This window comes from Nerophis lumbriciformis, linkage group LG08 (genome assembly GCF_033978685.3).
Source record: "Nerophis lumbriciformis linkage group LG08, RoL_Nlum_v2.1, whole genome shotgun sequence".
NCBI lineage: Eukaryota > Metazoa > Chordata > Actinopteri > Syngnathiformes > Syngnathidae > Nerophis > Nerophis lumbriciformis.
This window is the reverse complement of record NC_084555.2, coordinates 32,943,567-32,968,778: the sequence shown is the minus strand read 5'-3', so window position 1 is coordinate 32,968,778 and position 25,212 is coordinate 32,943,567. Positions and strand designations below refer to the sequence as shown.

The 25,212-nt window shown below is 40.9% G+C and overlaps 2 protein-coding genes across 5 annotated transcripts in view; one reads left to right on the top strand and one right to left on the bottom strand.

Annotated features, from left to right (window-relative positions):
* The window catches only part of dnajc17 (DnaJ (Hsp40) homolog, subfamily C, member 17), a 61,045-nt gene that overhangs the window by 5,105 nt on the left and 30,728 nt on the right, over positions 1 to 25,212 (bottom strand). The gene's annotated exons all lie outside the window — the stretch shown is intronic.
* Positions 13,471 to 17,384, top strand: LOC133611687 (cdc42 effector protein 3). 2 transcript variants are annotated; one of them, XM_072913675.1, is made up of 2 exons: positions 13,471 to 13,760; positions 15,139 to 17,384. In XM_072913675.1, the coding sequence occupies exon 2, from the start codon at positions 15,267 to 15,269 to the stop codon at positions 15,879 to 15,881; it is 615 nt and encodes a 204-aa protein (XP_072769776.1). In that variant the 5' UTR covers positions 13,471 to 13,760; positions 15,139 to 15,266; the 3' UTR covers positions 15,882 to 17,384. The 2 variants fall into 2 exon arrangements, with proteins under 2 accessions (XP_072769776.1, XP_061824699.2); XM_061968715.2 differs by lacking the exon at positions 13,471 to 13,760 and adding an exon at positions 13,893 to 13,987.

Here is a 25,212-nt window from a genome sequence, read left to right as displayed (position 1 = left end):
TGTGGCTTAATGTCAATATTTGCCTATACTTATTTGACTGATGCTGTATTTTTATGGGTGGGCTACTTGTTTGGGGGGAGAAAAAACATTTGATGTTTGTTGTATCACTGTTGATAGTATATGTCGAAAAAACTCCAACAAATGTTAAAAAAAAAAAAAAAAAGAATATATTTAGTTTGAAACAAAGTTCGGTTGACTTACCTCTGAAAGGATGACCGTCTTCTCTTTCTAATGTAAAATTCCAAGGTTTTGCACACACTTACAGTTAATTTGTCTGTGATGGTTCTTCTGTATAAAAACTAACTCAATTGATGATCAAAATACAGGACACGTTCGGCAGCTTGCTCCAATCCCGTCTATTGGACATGTTCATATGGATCAATGCCACCAATTATTTTTAAGGTGGCAAGCATTTGGAACAAGGTTCAGTTTGTTTTGGTACAGTCCCTTCCTTTTTTTCTTTCGTACGGTCCATTTTTAATCTAGTTTGTTGCACAATACCGCTGGTTGAGTACAGCCCCCACAATGCTTTGCGAAATCATGTGCCCTTTCGAGTCCTATTGATTTTTACACAATATTTCTTACCTAAAAGTATATTTTTTTATCTTACATGTGGAAATTGTGGTGTTTTGAAGAGGCTAGCATGGTCAAAATTTACTTGAATTAATTTCAATGGGCGTGGCAATTACGATTCGAGATACAGGTGTTTTGAGTTACAAGATCGGTCATACAAAAAATTAAGCCTACAAATTCAGAATCTCACTGTACTGACAAACGTCCCATGGATTCAACTGAGCAATAAAGCTAACACCCACTGTATGTTTGATTTCACAACTGTTCTGCAGGCTTTAATCTCTAGCATCATTACCATGACTGCAGAAAGGGTGAACATCTAAGTGGCACCAGGCTGCAGAGCAAGTGTGACAGGGTAATTCTATTGCCGGAGGTCATTATATTAAAAAAATCGGGGCCCGAATTAGCCCTGGCAGTGGCTCGACCTCTTACAGTCGATGCCTGATTGCTTTGCGGGCCTTGGGCTTGGACCTGCATGGCCAAGACATTCTGCTAGAAGCAGGGGAATCGGCGATGGAGGCCACTGGCTAATGGCTAATCAAGAAGACTGTAACGCAGGCCAGACGCAATATGCACACAATGTGCGTGCGGTCACAGATGCCACACACAGGGCAGCACACACACAACATGGCACACAAAAAAGGACTATACAACGGAAGATGCTTTTAAAAGAATGTAATTACTGTGACTACGTGCATAATTGACTATGTCGTTTTCAAATTCTGAGGCCAAATATCCTCGGCGAAAGCCATTGTTTTACATGATCATATCCAGATAGTCTGTGGGGCCAAGGAAATGTCTCTTTAACAAGACATTGTACTGCAGGAGAGATCAAGTGAGCCTGTGCATGAAGGTCTGGAGAGAGAGCACAAGTGATCCGAAGAAGAGAGGTAGGTTTGGTCAATGCACTCACAGAACTAAGGCATCTGGAAAGCATCACGGGGACTCCAACATCCATGTGCTGAGAAAGAGGGTAAGTGTTGAGGAAAAGGAGAAAGGCAGTGAGGGGAAGTTCCTCCCTTCTCCCCTCACCATGCGGCCCCTGGATTGAGGAAAGCTGCTATTATCATTCCAGTAATGTGAGCTCAAGCCCTTGTCTGACACGTAACTATGAAATATCACGCAAACACCATTAGATAAAATAAATCTCTCTTGCATCCTCAAATTAAACAGGACACAAGATAGAATACAAGCAAGCTGGTGGAAAAGCTCCCTCCCCTTTTGCAATGGTAGTTCAATTCCACCACGCCTTCTAATGGTCGGGATTGTGATGTGCAAGTCAGAAGACGTATGACCTTTTCATTGCCAGCTACAGTATATACTTTGGTTGTTTACTAGGCCGCGTGACACATTTCTTGTAATGATGAGGCATGTTTCCTTGCCCAATGTGCAAATTAACAATGAACATGTTTAGCCAGTGCATCACCCTGTAAACTCAATGTTTGCTGTGCGCATATATTACATACATCTGCATGTAGTAATAATGCCGGGCCACAGCGTGAGTAGGAAACCACAAAACACAAACAAAGTAACTGTGTGCAAAGTCAAGTGAGGTGGGTACAAGGCCACGGCAAAAAAGCAGAATGGTAGTAAAACACAAAAACACACATAGAAACAAGCTAAGGATTAGCCCTGTGACATCAGCACTTGGCTAGGCCTCAAAACAGCACACCCCGGGCTGACCTCAGGCCAGTAATGAAATCATGAAACCCTCCAATGCTATGAATCAGAGTGTGCAAACACACACACGCAGTCTGACACTACCTCTCAGACACAGCAGGAGGCAGCTCACATTGCAGGTGGCCAGTCTGCTCCCTCGGCACAAGTTTTTCGAGTAAACTGCACATTACTCAATTGTGTATGTGTTATGTGTGACTATATACTGGTGTGAGTGCCAGTTAGTGAACAAAGCAGTAATTGGGCTGAGAAAAGAAAACTGCAGAATACTTGGGCAACAAAAAATATGGAAAATACACAAAATATCTTAAACTACTAAGTCCTTCAAGTTGTACTAAACTACTGTAGTGGGTGTTATTCCAACAAGAAGCTATAACAGTATTTTAAATGTATCCAAAAATGTATGAAACATACTGTATGTCTCTAAAATCTGGTTCTGGGGTGTCCAAAGTAGGACCCGCGGGCCACATTTGGTCCGCTCAGTCATTTTGTTTGACCGCCAAACGAATGTTTCCCAACTTTAATATATATTCATACTGACCTCTTTCAAGCTAACAATCAGTAATGGCCAGTTGGCAAAGCTAACTAATTCACATCTTTCGAATGTGACGATCGATTATTAACTTATATATGGCAGCATAGTGCTAAACTTCTCACTCATTGGCTGCTGTATGCTTAAAATTGCTGTTTGAAACCCACGGCCCATTGACACATTTTCCATAGGAGACAAAAAGCTTGTTCACCCCTGGTCTAGTTCAACAGAAAAGTAAAAATTGTATCTGATTTCATAACTGTTTTTCCCCCAAATGGAAAAAAATGTAAAAATATTCTAAACTTTGTCGCTGCACAAGCATTTCGGCAACACTTTTAATTAGCACAAGTCTTTAAAAAAAAGTATTTTTTTTTTTTTAATGATTCACGGCAGCATCATTATAAGCATGTTAAGACAAGTTAAGGCAATGTTTTTTTTTGTTTTGACATTTTATTTTTAACATTAGTATTTTTTTCTGATTATATACATTTTCAAATGTTACCAATGTCCATACAGTTCATAGAGATGTTGTGATTATTACTTTTTCCATGATTTCTTGATACAAAATGTGTTTTCAAATCAAAACAAATGGTAGGTCAAACGGTGTCCCCAAACGGATTGGGTTTGAACAATTCTTAAATCTTTTAATCCTGAAAAACAACAGACTTGATGTAAAGAAGATAATTAATGTGTTATGAGCAAGTCGTCAAACATAGAAGTTGTGTGCATAGTTTTTCCTCATGGATGATCTCAAATTTAAATGAAGTGAAAAAGGACTTTGTAGTCAAGCACTCTAGATAAATAATAAACAATTGTTGTATCCTAATCCTGCATCCCAAGAGGTAGTCAGGTTTTATTTGGCAATAGATTACTCATTAGATACTTGAAGCTCAATATTCACTGAGCCAATAACAAACTTCACAGGCATAGTTGCCAAGAGATATAACGGCTGACTAAAATGACCAGAGAAACTTATTTGCCTAATGCATTTGGGTGAATTTAATCAAGGAACTATTTATCTAGTGGCGTGTGTGTTGGCTTTCTAAAACTGTCCCACTGTGCTATGGATTGAATAATATACAAGAGGTGAAACTTTATTTAGAGACTTTGCACATATAAAATGCAGTTAAATTAAACAGGTAGAGGCAATGGTAATGCATATGCAACATTACTCATTCCGAAACTCGGCAGACATAAAACACCAAATGTCTGGTCAATTACAGTGTTTTTGTTAGTAAGGAACAAACTACATAGAGATTAAGACTTAAAACTACATCCTGCATTTAACAATTTACATGCACATCTGAGAACATCTGGTTCCTGAGTAGAATTCCAGCAACACAAGTGCCTTTGATAGGGCAGCAAAAGACAGTCATATTCTGCAGACATGGTCTCTGTAAATACATACTGCAGGTCAGTTATAGGAAGCAAGTTATACAAGGCAGATGTTTTAAATGTATGATGCACAATGTATAGTGACATACTTGGAATCAAGAGACATTTTATTAGTCATGTCTAAATAATCCCGTCACAGCTGTAACAAAAAATGTCCAGAAGGCAAGAGCAACCTCGTACTGGTAATTGCTGTTGCGTGTGGACGGCCAGTTTTGTAACGATGAGAACAGTAAAGGGCGACGCATACATGAAGACCTGTATGCATGCCGTCACAGTATTGAACAGAAGGGAGGGCTTTGGAAAGAGCTGTTTGGAAACTGTTAAAGCAAAGGAAATAAACAGTAAAAGAAGAAATGGCAGCAGAGGCCTGAACTCCTGGGGCCCTAGCATTTCTCTGTATGATGGATGGGCTCAAGGATCCCAGAATAGCAAGTTGTAAGGGTCTGGCTTCTTTAATATCCAACAATACATTGTTACAAAAGCAAAATTATGTCTTTCACAACTTAGCCTTGCAGGAAAAGCTCTCTGATTGCAACAGATATCCTACTAAAGCAAGCGCAGCCGTGAGACTGGCAATAATGCACTCTCAACCTTGGAGATGTGAAAAAGAGGTCAGGCGTTATAAGCAAAGGAAAGAAAAGATGGAATGAAAGGTCCAAATAAACAAACAAGTTGTGTCTGTTTATTCTGTATTGCCATGTTAACATGGCTCCTCACACGGTTTAATGTGCAGAAAAAGTAGCGGAATGTATCCACACCGCATGTGGTTTAGTTGAAATCTCTGCTGTTAGTCTAAATATCATGATTTAATGATTACTAATGATCTCATGCCAGGTGACACAACTGTACATCTCAGCCTATTATTGACGTTCCACAGTAACTGCAAAAATTTAGTGACCCACACAATATGCACAATACATGAAATGCACAGTAATGGTCAATTTCTGACATGTATAATGAATTTGTACTGTATTTAGTATGATTTAAAACCTCAATCAGATATACAGTCTGGATGAATGGAGCAAAAGCTCAAATGACTTCATTAAGAGCTCTTGTTGAAAGGTCAAAATAAACTGTCCAGGCATTTATTACTCTAGGGTGGACGATTAACATCGAACCAATAAGTATTGGGCCAATATGAGAAATCAATTTATAATATTACACAGATAAAACTACAAACCCCGTTTCCATATGAGTTGGGAAATTGTGTTACATGTAAATATAAACGGAATACAATAAATTGCAAATCCTTTTCAACCCATATTCAATTGAATGTACTACAAAGACAAGATATTTGATGTTCAAACTCAAAAACTTTTCTTTTTGCAAATAATCATTAACTTAGAATTTCATGGCTGCAACATGTGCCAAAGTAGTTGGGAAAGGGCATGTTCACCACTGTGTTACATGGCCTTTCCTTTTAACAACACTCAGTAAACGTTTGGGAACTGAGGAGACACATATTTTAAGCTTCTCAGGTGGAATTCTTTCCCATTCTTGCTTGATGTACAGCTTAAGTTGTTCAACAGTCCGGGGGTCTCCGTTGTGGTATTTAAGGCTTCATAATGCGCCACACATTTTCAATGGGAGACAGGATTGGACTACAGGCAGGCCAGTCTAGTACCCGCACTCTTTTACTATGAAGCCACGTTGATGTAACACGTGGCTTGGCATTGTCTTTCTGAAATAAGCAGGGGCGTCCATGGTAACGTTGCTTGGATGGCAACATATGTTGCTCCAAAACCTGCATGTACCTTTCAGCATTAATGGCGCCTTTACAGATGTGTAAGTTACCCATGTCTTGGGCACTAATACACCCCCATACCATCACAGATGCTGGCTTTTCAACTTTGCGCCTATAACAATCCGGATGGTTCTCTTCCTCTTTGGTCCGGAGGACACAACGTCCACAGTTTCCAAAAACAATTTGAAATGTGGACTCGTCAGACCACAGAACACTTTTCCACTTTGTATCAGTCCATCTTAGATGAGCTCAGGCCCAGCGAAGCCGACGGCGTTTCTGGGTGTTGTTGATAAACGGTTTTCGCCTTGCATAGGAGAGTTTTAACTTGCACTTACAGATGTAGCGACCAACTGTAGTTACTGACAGTGGGTTTCTGAAGTGTTCCTGAGCCCATGTGGTGGTATCCTTTACACACTGATGTCGCTTGTTGATGCAGTACAGCCTGAGGGATCAAAGGTCACGGGCTTAGCTGCTTATGTGCAGTGATTTCTCCAGATTCTCTGAACCCTTTGATGATATTACGGACCGTAGATGGTGAAATCCCTAAATTCCTTGCAATAGCTGGTTGAGAAAGGTTTTTCTTAAACTGTTCAACAATTTGCTCACACATTTGCTGACAAAGTGGTGACTCTCGCCCCATCCTTGTTTGTGAATGACTGAGCATTTCATGGAATCTACTTTTATACCCAATCATGGCACCCACCTGTTTTCAATTTGCATGTTCACCTGTGGGATGTTCCAAATAAGTGTTTGATGAGCATTCCTCAACTTTATCAGTATTTATTGCCACCTTTCCCAACTTCTTTGTCACGTGTTGCTGGCATCAAATTCTAAAGTTAATGATTATTTGCAAAAAAAAAAAAAAGTTTATCAGTTTGAACATTAAATATATTGTCTTTGTAGCATATTCAACTGAATATGGGTTGAAAAGGATTTGCAAATCATTGTATTCCGTTTATATTTACATCTAACACAATTTCCTAACTCATATGAAAACGGGGTTTGTAATTATAGCTCAGATGACCGATAAAATTAAATAAAATAGAAAAACTATCCAATGATTACTTGTACTGTGCTGCAGATGGGTTATGGTGAGCAGATTTAGCACTCCATTTGTTCTATGTGCATGCTGTAAACCTTTTGTAAAAACTTCCTCTGAGCTCATAGCGCAAACAACCATGGTGTCAATCGTGTGGGCCTTTACAATTTCAGTGAAAGATTTCTCGCATGCGGTTTAAATCAAATGTTCGGCAAACATTGAGAACAGAGAAAAAACATTAAGTTTCAATACATCAAACCTTATCAGCCACCTAAAACACCAGCATTGCTACAATTGTATTTGGATAGGCTAAGAAAATGCCTATCCAAATACTGCTAAAGCTGTCCCAAAGCCAGCTTGTTCCTTCTGGCGCTGCGTTTGAAAAGTGCAAAAGGTTTTCCAGAGATGACCCAAGGGCTAACGCGATCTGTATTTTTTTTCGTGGAATTGGTGCTGCTTGACAACCAGCTCTTTACTATGAATGTTACAATTTCCACACTGTGCGGAAGTATGAACCTGTCTATGTGTGTGCGTCTGTATGAGTGCCGGGGATTCCTCCGAAAATTAGGCTATATTTTGGTTGTATATATTCTTATACTTAGAATCCTGGTTTATTATGTTTGTTTAACGTTTGACATTAGTTTGGTATCAAATTTGTATAGACTTAAATCATAGTGATCGCCGGTGGCCCAAAAAAAAATTCAACTCAAATTCAACCCGTTTTAACAGAAGGTACCCAAGATAAAACTATTGGATAAAAGGTATACTGGGTGAATACTTATCTAATAGTGCTAATGTGAAATTGTATCAAAATCTGATCATGCGACATTCCGTATTTTTCGGACTATAAGTCGCTCCGGAGTATATGTCGCACCAACTTCCCTCCGCCTTCGGGTGGGGGGACGGGTCCTGACTGTTGTTTGTGCTTATGCACCAAACAGCAGTTCAGAGTACCCACCCTTTTTGGATACACTCGAGGGAGTACTGGAAAGTGCTCCCCCGGGTGATTCCCTTGTCCTACTGGGGGACTTCAACACTCATGTTGGCAACGACAGTGAAACCTAGAGAGGCGTGATTGGGAAGAATGGCCGCCCGGATCCGAACCCGAGTGGTGTTTTGTTATTGGACTTTTGTGCTTGTCACAGATTGTCCATAACAAACACCATGTTCAAACATAAGGGTGTCCATATGTGCACTTGGCACCAGGACACCCTGGGCCGCAGTTCCATGTTCGACTTTGTAGTTGTGTCATCGGATTTGCGGCCTCATGTTTTGAACACTCGGGTGAAGAGAGGGGCCGAGCTTTCTACCGATTACCACCTTGTGGTGAGTTGGCTGCGATGGTGGGGGAGGATGCTGGACAGACCTGGCAGGCCAAAACGCATTGTGAGGGTCTGCTGGGAACGTCTGGCAGAGTCTCCTGTCAGAGAGAGTTTCAATTTCCACCTCCGAAAGAACTTTGAACATGTCACGAGGGAGGTGCTGGACATTGAGTCCGAGTGGCCCATGTTCCGCACCTCTATTGTCGAGGCGGCTGATTGGAGCTGATGCCGCAAGGTAGTTGGTGCCTGTTGTCAATCCTCAAACCCGTTGGTGGACACCGGCGGTGAGGGATGCCGTCAAGCTGAAGAAAGAGTCCTATCGGGTTCTTTTGGCTCATAGGACTCCGGAGGCAGCGGTAAGATACAGATAGGCCAAGCAGTGTGCAGCTTCAGCTGTCGCGGAGGCAATAACTCGGACATGGGAGGAGTTCGGGGAAGCCATGGAAAACGACTTCCGGACGGCTTCGAAGCGATTGTGGACCACCATCCGCCGCCTCAGGAAGGGGAAGCAGTGCACTGTCAACACCATGTATGGTGAGGATGGTGTTCTGCTGACCTCGACTGCGTATGTTGTGAATCGGTGGAGGGAATACTTCGAAGACCTCCTCAATCCCACCAACACGTCTTCCTATGAGGAAGCAGTGCCTGGGGAATCTGTGGTGGGCTCTCCTATTTCTAGGGCCGAGGTTGGCTGAGGTAGTTGAAAAGCTCCTCATTGGCAAGGCCCCGGGGGTGGTTGAGATCCGCCCGGAGTTCCTTAAGGCTCTGGATGCTGTGGGGCTGTCTTGGTTGACAAGACTCTGCAGCATCGCGTGGACATCGGGGCGGTACCTCTGGATTGGCAGACCGGGGTGGTGGTTCCTCTCTTTAAGAAGGGGAACCAGAGGGTGTGTTCCAACTATCGTGGGATCACACTCATCAGACTTCCCGGTAAGGTCTATTCAGGTGTACTGGAGAGGAGGCTAAGCCGGATAGTCGAACCTCGGATTCAGGAAGAACAGTGTGGTTTTCGTCCTGGTCGTGGAACTGTGGACCAGCTTTATACTCTCGGCAGGGTCCTCGAGGGTGCATGGGAGTTTGCCCAACCAGTCTACATGTGCTTTGTGGACTTGGAGAAGGCATTCGACTGTGTCCCTCGGGAAGTCCTGTGGGGAGTGCTCAGAGAGTATGATTGTGGCTGTCCGCTCCCTGTATGATCAGTGTCAGAGCTTGGTCGGCATTGCCGGCAGTAAGTCGGACACGTTTCCAGTGAGGGTTGGACGCCGCCAAGGCTGCCTTTTGTCACTGATTCTGTTCATAACTTTTATGGACAGAATTTCTAGGCGCAGTCAAGGCGTTGAGGGGATCCGGTTTGGTGGCTGTAGGATTAGATCTCTGCTTTTTGCAGATGATGTGGTCCTGATTGCTTCATCTGGCCAGGATCTTCAGCTCTCACTGGATCGGTTTGCAGCTGAGTGTGAAGCGACTCGGATGAGAATCAGCACCTCCAAGTCCGAGTCCATGGTTCTCGCATGGAAAAGAATGGAGTGCAATCTCCGTGTTGGGGAGGAGACCCTGCCCCAAGTGGAGGAGTTCAAGTACCTCAGAGTCTTGTTCACGAGTGAGGGAAGAGTGGATCGTGAGATCGACAGGCGGATCGGTGCGGCATCTTCAGTAATGCGGACGCTGTATCAATCCGTTGTGGTGAAGAAGGAGCTGAGCCGGAAGGCAAAGCTCTCAATTTACCGGTCAATCTATGTTCCCATCCTCACCTATGGTCATGAGCTTTGGGTTATAACCGAAAGGACAAGATCACGGGTACAAGAGGCCGAAATGAGTTTCCTCCGCCGGGTGGCGGGGCTCTCCCTTAGAGATAGGGTGAGAAGCTCTGCCATCTGCGGGTTGGGGAGGAGATCTTGCCCCAAGTGGAGGAGTTCAAGTACCTCGTACTTGTTTACAAGTGAGGGAAGAGTGGATCGTGAGATCAACAGGCACCTTCAGTAATGCAGACGCTGTATCGATCTGTTGTGGTGAAGAAGGAGCTGAGCCGGAAGGCAAAGCTCCCAATTTACCAGTCGATCTATGTTCCCATCTCACCTAGGATCATGAGCTTTGGGTTATGACCGAAAGGACAAGATCACGGGTACAAGTGGCCGAAATGAGTTTTTCCGCCGGGTGGCGGGGCTCTCCCTTAGAGATAGGGTGAGAAGCTCTGTCATCCGGGAGGAGCTCAAAGTAAAGCCGCTGCTCCTCCACATCGAGAGGAGCCAGATGAGGTGGCATCTGGTCAGGATGCCACCCGAACGCCTCCCAAGGGAGGTGTTTAGGGCACGTCCGACCGGTAGGAGGCCACGGGGAAGACCCAGGACACGTTGGGAAGACTATGTCTCTCGGCTGGCCTGGGAACGCCACAGGATCCTCCGGGAAGAGCTGAACGAAGTGGCTGGGGAGAGGAAAGTCTGGGCTTCCCTGCTTAGGCTGCTGCCCCCGCGACCAGACCTCGGATAAGCGGAAGAAGATGGATGGATGGATGGGGGTCATAATATGCAAAACCCACTTTTCTTAACTGTTGGCACTTGCTTTTGAAAAAAGATCTCTATAAATTCCGAAAATGTTAATTTAAACCATGCAGGCTTAGCACAAATATTAGTATATCATCTGTGCCTTGTTCCAAATGAGCAGGTAGGAATTTTAAACAATTGTAACGTATTTTTTTCATTGTGATGTCAGCGGATATTTTCATACATGGTAATGGTTTCCCGGGAGTCCTCTGCGCGAGTCTGCCGCTTTTATTTTCCAAAGCAGCAATTGTAGTCTAAACAAAAATATGTCCACGGTGTGAACCGATGACTGAAAATGCTCTGTTATTGGTTATATTAACCAGCACAGATCACTACACAATCTTTGACCCTCATTTTTAAGAAGTGCATGGTTAACCTACTCTGAGGCAGACATAACACGTAACCTGTATACGTATAGCTTTATGAACTGTAAGGCATTGCAAGAAAAAGCTAAAAAAACAATCCCTTGAGATGCTTAATTTCAAGCTTTGTTCGAAGGTGTCTTATACTTCCCTTCACTGCAAGACAGATTCTATCTCGTCTATATATGGTTGAATGCTAAAATCCTTTGCTGTTGCCATTTCTAACAAAAAGTAGGGTATAGTTCTAACTTTTAATGTAATTGCTGTGCATCGCTAAAACAGCTAATTTTCCCTCTTGTGATTCTAAGGTACCCTCTTTGTAACAGTTAATTAAGCACTGACCAAGACAAGATGTTCTTTTCTTTTAGAATGTATGTTTTCTTTGTAAAGTTTGTCTTTAAACATTATCAACATACATTAGTAGTAGTTGTGTTGCCTCACCATTCATTATAAAGCCCATTCATTTTCTCACTATGGTAGCCCTCACCCGACTTGACAAAGATGATTAGAGGCAACTGTTAGCTTTGTCTCGCATTGTTGAGTCTCACCCGGAGGTTCAGTTAGGTCACACTGGAATTTCTTTGTAGTTTTTCATGTGACTATCTTGCCACAGTGTTTGTACGGCCTCTTGTGGAGTTTAATTTGGAGCGTTGACAAACATCATATCCATTTTGAGTCATCACACAGCAGACAGGCGTTGATGACAAATGCTTACTGGGTTGTTTCTCATCTAATTCCATGAAATGAGATTGCATAGGGAACAATGTTTTAGAAGTAAACAACAAAGTTTCAGTTTTAAGAAGAGAAAGTTGTTTATCTAAACATCAGTTTACCATACATTGGAGTAATTCATGGAAGGTATCACAGACAAAACAGTGTGCCAACCTGTTTGTTGCCACCAAACCATGTTTCTCGGGTGAAAGAGCAACATAAATTAAAATCTATACAGTAGGAAGAGGAAAACACACAAATGAGCCAAAAGAAAATACAGCAAGGCCTCAGTTTGGGCTACTTGAACCAGTCAAAGCAATATCTGGAAACAGTTTTATGTCCTGTGACAACAAAAATACGCAGCATCCCAGATTTCAGACTCAACATAGCTTCATCAACCACACTGACCGCTATGGTAAGGAGGCTTATGCAGAAATCCAGGGAGGGCTAAAGGCATTGGCCCAGAAGCTATATAGCATGACAACAAACCTAAGAGACGAAGCCCATCCATGGTGAGATGGGGGTCATGTGATCTCACTCCCAAATACCTCAAATATCACTAGCTCTTCAGCCTGATTGTAAATGAGAGCATGAAAACAAAATGTGTGGTTATAGGTTGATTGGGAGGGCTTCATAAATGTTCTGTTTCACTCTCGAGTAAATGTTATGATAGTTTCAATTGTGTGAGTAATTATATCTGGGGTTCTGGCATCAGAGCACGTAACGAGAGACCAAGAGGGGTTCACGCGGCAACGCCTGTTATTTATTAGATCATTTATTTATCAGTCTCCTTTGCACCCCGTATGCTTAAATTTTGTGAACAGGACAGAGTATGAAAAAGTTCATTGTTTTATAAACAATATCTTAATATCATAGCCAGGTTGTAAGCTCAAATCAATCAATAGAATACAAACTGAACTAAAAAAGCAGATGAAAAGGCATTTAAAATAAAGTTGCAGTTTCTGCCAGTAACAGCTTAACAAAGGCGCTTACCCTGTCATTCAGGCAATGGTAAGGTTGTTATTTGGGTACAATTTCCATTCATGTATCACTAAAACATTCCAAAGGCAAGAGACTTGAGAATTGCAAGTGTAACCAGTTATCTCTTGCTCTTATCTCTATTGTGCAACCCTTGCTGCCTGGACACGCATGTCTATGTGCAATACTGTGGATTACACAGGGAAGCTGTAGGCCTCCAGTCAGGCAGAAAGGGCTGTGGAGTGGTACGGCATAGGGGCTTTAGACAAGCCAACAGCAGTCAGGAAATCATGAAATCAGCAGAGCAGAGGGACAATGACATGGAGATTAGAGATAAGTTAACCCCTTTCTCTGCATAGCTGGCCTCTATGCTCACTCACTGTGACTTCCTGCTTTTTACAAAGGCACACACACGCTATGGCACAATCTAAAAAACAACTTGTTGCAGTACACAAATTCTACTACTCTCACCCTTTCCCTCTCAAACACACTATGCCCTGGGCAGCAGTTGTGTAATTCTGGCTATCTCAGGATCAGTAACTTAATCAGCAGCTTCAAGGCTGCGCCCACTCTCTTCAACAGGTAAACAGAGCTGCCGTCAAGTATGCGACAGGACTTGCGTTGACACTCAATGACTAAACGACCAACTCACATCGCAATTTGGATTATATCGTCTGATGGCTGGCAATAGTCATCCAATGGAATAAGCATATCGTACACACCTTTACCTGGAGGCTTTGATGTGCTTGGACTCTGACCTAACCTGGTTCCTCACTTATCCAAAGACTTTCAACTACATCTGTGTAAATCCACAGTGAAAGAGATGTTGGCAGAGCTATGGACTAGTGAAGAAAAGATAACAGCTCAAATGGACTGAAAATCAAAAGGTAAATAACATTTTAAAAATCTCAATGCAAAAACTGTGTTGTGTCACTGAGGAAAACCCCATTTCATCAAGATTGGTTTGTGTCCAAAGACTGTGCACTGAGGTCTTGGAACAAGCCTTGTCATGTCAGAAAAGAGTTTGTCAGTGTTCAGGTACAGTCAAGTTTCACATCAGACACTAGTATGCAAGCATGGAAGTCAAACATCCAGTATTTGCTCAACAACTTAGGTAAGAACTTATCAATATTTTTGTGTTCTATTGTTAATGATAGATCTATAAGACACCTGTAAGAAAGAATCCACTTTTAATCATTTACTATGGAATGTTAGTTAATATTTGAGGGTTAGATTACCCGTCTCAAAGGTAGATTTTTATGCATTTATGGCAGCGTTTCGAGATCATTTGAAGTGTTTCTTGGCCAATCAGTTTTAATAGGCTTCTTTAATTTAATTCCTTGACAAAAACTCATGGCTAAAGCCCTGAATTTCCTCCTTGGCCAAACTGACATGTTGGGATCGGAATGCTGCTGTGTCCGTGCACTCCAATCTCCTGCTGCTACTAAAGTGCCGATAAAACCTTTACGGGCCAACAAAACCTGTTTGCTGTAGTGGTTTACAAATTTACAAAGTGAGTGTTTCAAGTCACGAACACAGATCTAATGTGGGCAAAGCTGTTTGGGGGACAGTAAAACACAGACCTTGAGATGATTATCTCATTTACATGCCAGTGTTGTAAGTTTTTTTTTTAAATTCAATAAATATTTCTTAACATTTAGTTTGTTGCTGTTTGTGTTAATGCAACTAAACTATTCATTTGAAAAATAAATCGACCAGCATAGTTACAAAATGCATTCTTAGTTTTAATTATTCATTAATTAAACAATATTTTAATAATATATTTATAGATTATTAGTGAAACATCCAGATGACAAAATGTAACTCTGAAAATAGCATGCTAAAATTAGTTCCAAATTCTAATTAACATTGCAGAAAAAAAACACTAAATAAAATTAGGATCTCCACTAACATGCAAGATACTAATGTGTGTTGATACTCTTACTGGAAGTCTTCACTGGAAGATACACTGCCTGTTTTTATAGGAAAAACATTGATTCGAAAAGTAAATATTTAAAGATTTCAGCTTCAATGCATGCTTAGAACACCCCAAAGTTGCTAAATAATTAATTCCATTAAACCCAAATTAAGTGGAGCAGGTGCAATCTCTAAAAAAATGTTGTCGATTCACTTTGAGCCAACTGATACCGCCCAATCTTACATGATGACAGACAGTTATATAAAGCAGGCTGCTTATGTTTCTGTAAACGGCAGAAAATATCAAATGTCCACCATTATAATTAATGTTTTTGTTTTTTGTTGCAGATGGCAATGATTTACCATTTAAGTGTGAAATACTGAACAAAGGAATACATACAAAAGGCTTCAAGGACTTCTGAGATCAGCTTAATCAGATATATAAAACATTTAAATCCTCATTAAAGACTGTCAAGATGCCACTTAAAGCATCCTTACACAGAAAACCAACCTCCAGAATATCAAAGCGCAGAGAGGTGCTCTCGGTCAACATGATCAGTCTACCATTGGCTGATTTCCGTCATATTTCACATATTGGAAATGACGTCAATAGAGACAGCTTTGGAGACCTATCTTTTTTAAAAATGAGCCACAGTCTGCTTTTACAAAGCTCCCTAAGTGAGCAAAACCTTTTCTTGGCCTGCTCTCCGCCACCAAAGCCCCCTCGTCTGAATATGGAAGCAGAGGGATCCGAGAGCCTGGACTGGTCTGTGGGCCACCAAGAAAATACAGGTCAGAAGAGGAAAAAATGCAGCTCTATGCCACTGCTGGACAGCGAGGGAGGTGAGGAAGGTGATGAAGGAAATTTAGAAATGGGAGAACGATACCAAAAAGAAATGAACATTGGGACTAATCAGTCCTACAGCGTTGGATGGGACAACCTAAGTAGGGACAGGGATGGACATTCCACAGTAACCAGTGACATACTAGAAGTGCAACAGAAAGAGGAAGACAATAGCTTTTCCTTTAGCCTCGACCTGGGTCCTTCCATCTTGGATGATGTTCTACAGGTGATGGACAAAATACAATAATAAATAAGTTTTGATGCAGTACAAGGACAAAATATTATATGGGAGTGATCAAACTCTAGCCATGCATTATAATCAGCATTATCTTTTCATTGAGTTATACATTTTATAAATCAGATTTTGCAACTTAAAGGAAAAGCAAGTCAATGAACAAGAAATACTGATAAATTAGCAGACAATTGCACAACAACAACAAGGAGCATAACAGATGTGTTAATCTTATAGAATTTTGCTTCATGTTTTCCTATATGAGTTAGTGATTGAATGTTGAACTTTGAATTGTACATTTTCACCTTTCTTTTTTTCTTTGCTATTGTTACACCCCCAAACCACACTGTACAATACTTGACGGCTGTTATGGCTTAAGTAGTGTAGTATGTAAGAAACGAAAAGCTGCGACTGGAGTCCAAGGTCCTCGAGCTGTGATGTCTTGGCTTTTGGCGTGCTTGCCAATATGTTGTGTGCAAAGGGCAATTTCTTCTACGCACGCATCTCAGAGGCCCCACTTAAAAGGTACACCAAGGTGCCCCCTATCTCTCATTTCCAACAATGTAGTGAAAACAAACACTAAGCTCTGCTTCCAATAAAATCCATCCATAGCCAGTGGTGGCAGGTTTTGCTACAAACCAAGCCAGGCCACAGGTCCAAGACCTCAAAAGAGGAAAAAAAACAAGATTGCTAGCTGTTTTCTTAGCCGCAAACATAGTCCAATGTACTAGTGAATGGCACACAAGAGGGAAAGTGGTAAATAGTAAAGTGATACTTCCATATGTGCATGGGGTGTCGAGGCAAGACGACCAGAGACACCAGTTAAAACTGCAGATGATGAGGATTTAAACACAACCTTCTGACCAAACAAACCTCCATCATGTGAAAAATATATGACTATATGTCACATTATAAAGACACGTTTGCCCACGTGTGAAAGGGAAGAGCACATATACAAATGTGGACACAAATAATATGAAGAAGAGACGATAAAGCCTCAGTCAGTTTCTTAGACGTTTTCAAGGAAGGCTGGGGGGTAAAGCCACAATGAGCACATACCAAAGTGCCACACGGTTCATGTACAAACCACAAGTGTCCCGCTGCTAGGAAATTGGCTTAGAATTCTATGCATGTCCAACCGAAACAGCAATGTTGTGGGAGAGTCTGCACTATATTGGTTTGGATCATTCACTATTTTAAACTAGATGTCATTGTTCCTGATTGCTATTATTCTAAATCAGAAAACACATGAAAAAAATGCACTGTTTTGTATTTTTGGAGAAGTAAAAAAATGCATATTTCAAAATCCAAGGCTTATGGTTTTGTGGTGGAACGACTGTTGTCAACACTTACAACAGTGGTCTTTGGTGGCTATGACTTATCTAAGATTTTGAAACGGAACACAAGTAAAGAGATAGGTCTTTAGCACTTTTCCCATTGCCTGCAAAAGTGGTCCTTTTTCAGCATTTCTTAATGCAGCTGTTCTGTACAAACGGCACTGACACCAGATTTGGGGACAAAGTCAACCTGACAATTTTATATAATAGGAGGTGGGACGCCATTTCTGTATAAAGGCATGGTTTGCCACCAGACTTTAACGCCAATGCACTGTTGTGTTAAAAGCAGTTATCTATCCAACAGGAATGGCACTGAAATCAGAAATCATATCTTGTTATCTGAGTATTTGAATTCTTGATCTACTTTTACGCCACTGGAACTGCTATGTTATGAGATTGCTGTGTGAAAGAGCTGTTTGTTACATTTCTGGAAATTCAACAGGCCTGTCAAGCAGGGTATCAGTGTTGTTACAAATAAGCTACTGCAGTAAGCACAACTTCTAGTACGCTTGCATTATTGTTCCAGGATGGGGAATGGCACAAACTACAGCTCAACAAGCCGTATGAGTGATGGGAGAAAAGAAGGTCAATGTTTGCAGTCCAGTAATCACATCTGTTGCTGCTTCTCTCCATACAAAACTCTAAATTTGCTGTCACACAGAACACCAAAAGCACTGTCATCTCCCTCCAGTGTAGCGCTTTTGATTTATGATTTTTGTCAGGGACTAACTAAACACTAGAAATATTGTTTTGGCAAATGAAGGATATGTCCTTCTACTCTGATCACATTTCTCAGAACAACTCGATGCTAATGAAATATATTTCTGTGTTTCACATACACATGGGCCTTTTGTGAAAGTGATATTGTTTGAGCTGTCTCTCAAGTTATGTCAGAACATTTTATCAGGCAAAGGAGTGTTAGGACCAAACCAATCTAAAACAAATATTTCTTTGTGCGATAGTCACAAATAACAGGCTGTAACACAATCATTTTGACATCTTGACCATACTAAAATCTGACCAAATAATTTAAAGTCTAATGAAAAAATGCAAACATTTCTTTATACACTCTAATCTGAACCAGTCATTTCTTTTTATAAACCAGAATTTTTGTTTATTAAGGGCCGTAACCTATATTGACACTCTGCAATATTTAGAATGTACTCCAAAACAAAATGAAGCTGAATTCTGAACTAAACCCTAATTTTATGCAAGAAAGGTTTGGGGTATAATTGTGTTTTTTTGGAAAATGTGGTAATAAAAAACAAAACAAATTGAGTGCATTCTACTCATAATACATTGGTTGTTAATGTTTTATTTAATCTCCTGCTTTATCAATTAAAAACAGAATACTAGCATGAGATGTTAAAGGGGAACTGCACTTTTTTTTTTCGTTCACAATCATTATGAAAGACATGACGATGGATGTTATTGTTTTGCATTCTTAATATTAAATAAATGTGATTAAAAGTTTGCTTACAATGGAATTAAATTCTGCCTATAAAGCCCTTAAAAAAACCTCCAAAACCTCCATTGAAGTTTTATATACATGATGTAAGTATATATATAATGTAGTAACTGGCACATTTATAATAATACATTTATAATATTTACGTATTTTGCTCAAGTTTGCTTTTTTTTTTTTCTTTCTTCATCACTGATTACTAATCACTGCAGAATTTATGATAGCCAGCAAACATAATAAAACATCACTTACCGTGCAAGGTCTGCTGTCATTAGGATGCCGAGTGCTACAATGTTCATATATTCCCATTTAGGTAAAGAATGTCTCATAATCCTCACAAAGAAATGGGGTAGAGTGGCGGGAAGAACCAAGCATCTTTTCGTGTCCTTCTGGCCATTTTCAGGTCCTGAATGGCTGTCAAAGTGTCCCAACTTGTCCGAATACCTACTCAGACTTCTTCTGTCCAGGTGAGAGGCATGATTTATGATCTACAATAAACAGGGACCAATGAAGCAAGAAAGCAGCAGACCACTCGATGATGTAAACATAGGGACACACAGAAGTGATCACGGCGCCGCCGCTATAACTAGTTTGTCTGCGTTAGCACTTATAATAACAATATCACAAATACTTTGTTAATATATAAGACACGAAATGTAATTGGAGTAATGTTGCCGCTTTTTGAATGGCTATTTGTTGGATTTTATGGGCAAAATAGTGGGGCTCCCATTGGCTCTGCTGTAAGCGGTCTTTTGCTTACATTTATTTAATATTTAGAATGCATTAAAAAAAAATCCATCCGTCGTCATGTCTTTCATAAAGGTTTGTGAACGATAGACAAAATTCCAAAAAAAGTAAAAAATACTGTAGCTTTTTTTGATGAATGCCGTTAGAATAAACTACATCACTTAGCCTGACCCACACTGGATTCTAAAACATCTAAAAAGGGACTGATTTCCACTGTGCACTTTATTTGTATTACTGCAAGGTCAGCTTCCCTTATGCACTTGATACCTTACATAAGATGCATTTCCTTCAGACTTTAAGGGGTAATTTGGGTGAAAGTGTAATTTTAAAGTACTAGCACTTTGACGAGCTGGAAAAACAATCCCAGAGGGGCAGAAATGTTGCATCTGGTTTGTGTCATGACAAGTCGGCAATGCCTCTCCAGTTGTAGAAGGAAGAATCAAGCATGGACATGTGCAAATGTAATTTTTTTTTATGATAGACTCACTTATCTAGATCATGAGACAATACATTTTTAATCAAAATATACATCAGACACTGGTGTATAAACATTACTTTTATGCAGGGACAAGGTACACAGTTTGATTTGTGTGATGTTGCATTGTAGTGTATTTTGTATGTAAGTAAGATATCAGTTTCATGTAGGATTTTATGAAATGTTGAGACTAAAGATATGAAATACTATTATTTTAACAGTGAATTAAAAGCTACAAAGCAAAAACCTACTTACTAATTTAAATCATGACAGTTGGAAGATTTCCATATCCCTTTTAATTCTTTAATTATCGATAATAACAAAAACAGTGTTACAGCAGCAGTGTGCCTTTCTATTGAGTCCTGTCTGATTTATGGAAAAGGAACACAATGACAGCAGCAGGCAGCAGGTGTTGTGTGTGAACAGTGGGACAGTACAGTGCACAAATACATGGGTAGGCAAGGAAAACCTCGCTCTTTTAGGTTCCATCATAGGGCGGCGACTTATTGCAGGAACGGCAGAACTGAAACAGAGGCTGAAGTCCTGTATGCGTGTATGTGCGCGTGTGTGTGCGTGCATGTGCATGTCAGCTCCCTGTAGAGAGTACTATATTTTGACTGATGAGGTTAAAGAAGCCATTCTTTACCAGAGCTTCTCTTGTGTGTTTGCAGATGGCTGATGTGAAGGGGTGATAGCAGAATGAATAACAGAAGAGGGATCTGATTGTTTGATTTCAGATAATGTCCAATGAGATGGGTCCTCTGCGGTTGAGGTCACTGACCTTAAACCAGATGTGGATCAACAATATGTCATGTTGGGCCTCTTTAGTGAGAATACTTCTCAGAGAGGACTAATTTGAAAATCCCCCTTCCACGGTGTTGTTTTCAGTCTCAGGAGCAGAGTTCAAATGTATGAAGCAATCGGCTTTAGATATCAGCAACGCAAACTAGGTTACTTTAATAACATTTTAAAAGATTAGTCTAACAATTCCCAGTGTGCAGCCTAAATCTTCCATGGCAAATGGACTGCAAGGAGGGAAACACAGTTTGCTAACTATGGAGGTACACAGAAGTGGTGGGATAATTGAAGTCATTAATTTAATTTAATTTCACATATACTGAAAGTTTGTGTGTATTAAAACATGTGCAAACTTGACAGCACGCGCAAAGCTGATCTACTAAACTTGTGCACAGAGGATGGCTTCTCTTAAACAAGCAAAATAAGGAGCGCAATCCATTTCATACATTACTTCTCATTAACTTCCAAAGACGCATTTATCCAATGATTCTTTAGTTTCGCTGCAATGGAACAACCCATTCTATGCTCCCCAATTGAAGTTAATGGACACTCGGATGCAACAATGTTTAATGCACTGTGACGCTACCGCAACTAATGAGAAGAATGTTTTGTCAGCTGTAGCAAAAGTAACTAATTCTGAACAAAAGTTGAACGCATTCTGGCGAATATTTAGTCAAACAAATGTAAACACAAAAGTATGTAATTCACCACTTTTTGTTTTATTTTAGGGGAAGGTTCCCTTGCAGTCTCAGAGCCACAGATGGATGGTCAAAAAACTAAAAATATTTGACATGGTCTATTCAGCGATATCATTTTTATTATTATATCTGCAGAACGACTTTAGGGGCTGATTAACAAACCCCAAAACGGTTTAAACTTGAAAAATTCTCTGTCAGTGGTTTATATTTCAAGATTGCCGATATGCTCATTTTGCTGTCAATCAAAAAGAGATTCAGCCTCTGACAGATCATCCAAACATTATGCGGAAGTCCGGCGTCCAGGCCAGCCAAGGCCGAGCCCACTTTCATTAACTTCCAAAGACGCATTTTTAGAATTATATCTGCTGAATGACTTTAGGGGCAGATTAAACAAATTATGTTGATATGTTTTGGTGTCTGTTTAACTTTTTAATGATGTTTTTTTTTTAATATACAGCAGTGATCCTCAACAGGCGGACCGCGGTCCATGTCCGGACCCAGCGACGTGTCCGTCCGGATCCAGCACGAATTATAGTAAAAAAAAATTAAAATTAAAAAATTTAAAAAAATGTTTTATTATTATAATTATAATTATTATAAAAATATATAATAATTGTATTTATCTGTGAGTTATCGCTAGCGCAAGTCAACGTTCTTTGTTGTTTTTAGTCAAATATCTCCACGTTTCGTTTACATTTCTCGTGTCTCACTCACTCCGTCTCTCTCTCTCTCTCTCAGAGAGAGAGAGAGAGAGAGACGGAGTGAGAGCGAGAGAACGCCACTCTGATTGGCTAATTCCGGGGTATGGGTTGTCATCTCTATCACAACGACGCGCTGATAGGCTGTTACCACCTGGGTCATACACATGTGCACAGTGCATATGGAACCTTTCGCTGCAGGCACACAGTTGTCTCATATCGCTACTTCGCTAACTGTTCACTCGTTAGTCACTGAATGTGAATCAAATCTCAATGGCATGCTCCAAGTTGGCTCAGGCTGGTAAAAGAAAGGTGGACAGGGAAAACCGACGTTTCAAGGAAGAATGGACAGAGCAATATGTTTTCATCCTACCTACTGCAAGTACCAGACCAATGTGTCTAATATGCAACAGTACTGTTGCTCTGGTGAAAAATGAAAATCTGAAACGTCACTATCTGAAAGAGCACCGCGAATTTGAAGAGACATTTCCTCATGATTCAGAGCTAAGAAAAAAAGAAATCACGAGGCTGAAAAAGTCATATGACACATCAAGCAAGATTTTTGTTAAATCTATGACACAACAACAAATAGCAACGACAGAGCAGTGACGTGCCGTGAGGTTGATGGCTGGTGAGGCACTGACTTCATCACAGTCAGATTTACAAACATATGAACCCTAAAGAGTATCTTATTCACCATTTGATTGACAGCAGTTAACGGGTTATGTTTAAAAGCTCATACCAGCATTCTTCTCTGCTTGGCACTCAGCAGCAAGGGTTGGAATTGGGGGTTAAATCACCAAAAATTCTTCCCGGGCGCAGCGCCACTGCTGCCCACTGCTCCCCTCACCTCCCAGGGGGTGATCAAGGGATGGGTCAAATGCAGAAGACACATGTTTTCAAAGTTCTTATTTATTTTTGTTTCAAAGAAAATATTTCATGTATTTTATTGGATATTTGTTTTATTTTTGTTAATTTTAAGAAAATGTTAAACTACCTACCTCCTGCTACTATATAAGCTTGACCGATAATAAACGGACCCAGCCTGTTTCAAAAAAACATTTGTGGACCTTCAAGATTTGTACTTGAGGACCCCTGATATACAGTATCCATCCATCCATCCATTTTGGGTGCTGGAGCCTATCTCAGCTGCATTCGGGCGGCAAGCGGGGTACACCCTGGACAAGTCGCCACCTCATCACAGGGCCAACACAGATAGACAGACAACATTCACACTCACATTCACACACTAGGGCCAATTTAGTGTTGCCAATCAACCTATCCCCAGGTGCATGTCTTTGGAGGTAGGAGGAAGCCGGAGTACCCGGAGGGAACCCACGCAGTCACAGGGAGAACATGGAAACTCCACACAGAAAGATCCCGAGCGCAGGATCGAACCCAGGACCTTCATATTGTGAGGCAGACGCACTAACCCCTCTGTAATATACAGTTTATGAAAGAACATTTTTTAGCAAAATGCATTTTCTAGTGCCTGGATCATTCCAATGCACGCTCACAGTTAGTGCCAGAATCTTCCAAAACGCACCTTCATCATCATCATCATAGCAGTCTGTCGGGCGCGACAATGACTGTTTCATTTTGGTCGGATCATAGACCTCCACTCAGCCCTGTCTTTTGCCTTCAGCTGCCAAGTTGCAGTGTCGATTTTCAGTTCCCGCAAATTCCGTTTAACGGTGTCCTTGTACCGTAGCCTTGGCCTCCCTCGGTTTCGTTTCCCTTCCTCCAGCTGTGAGTAGAGCAGATGCCGAGGGAGCCGCTCGTGACTCATTCTCTCTACATGCCCAACCCATCTAAGGTTCGTTTGGGTTAAGATGTCATCCATCGATGGCAGTCCAGCACGACTTAGGACCTCTGTGTTGGGGATTTTGTCTCTGCAGGAGATGCCCATGATGTTCCGAAGGTGGCGCATCATGTAGGCGTGAAGTTTCCTGACTTGCAACCTGTAGAGGGTCCAAGTTTCAGCACCGTACAAAAGTGTAGCTAGCACAGTTGCTCTGTACACCTTGCACTTGATGCAAATAGAGACATGCCTGTTATTCCAGAGTCTCTCCCTTAATTTCCCAAACACAGCACTCGCTCTTCTCATCATCAAGCTTGGCATTTTCTGTCACTGTGCTTCCGAGGTACTTGAATGCTCAGCATTGCACAAGTGGGTCTCCCATGACACAAACCTCCCCTGGTAGGGATGTGGGCTCATACTTGGGTGGCTGGTACAAGCATTTCGTCTTCTTGATGTTTATTTTGAGGCTGAACTGACTAGATGTTGCTGCAAACTTGTTCACAAGATCTTGTATGTCGTCTACATTGTGCACAACTATAGCACTGTCGTCCACAAACAGCAATTCTGTCACAACCTTTACTGTTGTCTTGCTCTTTGCTCGAAGGTGAGCAACCTTGAACAGATCTGCATCTTTTCTTGTCCGGATGTAGACCCCCTTTGATGTGTCCTTGAAAGCAACCTCAAGCATGGCTGATAGGTAGAGTGAGAACAGGGTTGGTGCTAGAACACAGCCCTGCTTCACTCCATTGCTGACTGGGAAGTAGGGCTGCGAATCTTTGGGTGTCCCACGATTCGATTCAATATCGATTCTTGGGGTCATGATTCGATTATAAATCAATTTTTTCGATTCAACGCGATCCTCGATTCAAAAACGATATTTTTCCGATTCAAAACAATTCTCTATTCATTCAATACATAGGATTTCAGCAGGATATACCCCACTCTGCTGACATGCAAGCAGAGTAGTAGATTTTTGTAAAAACCTTTTATAATTGTAAAGGACAATGTTTTATCAACTGATTGCAATAATGTAAATTTGTTTTAACTATTAAATGAACCACAAATATGACTTATTTTATCTTTGGGAAAATATTGGACACAGTGTGTTGTCAAGCTTATGAGATGGGATGCAAGTGTAAGCCACTGTGACACTATTGTTCTTTTTTTTTTTTTTTTTTTTTTTTTTTTTACAAATGTCTAATGATAATGTCAATGAGGGATTTTTAATCACTGCTATGTTGAAATTGTTACTAATATTGATACTGTTGTTGATAATATTCATTTTTCTTTCACTACTTTTGGATTGTTCTGTGTCGTGTTTGTCTCT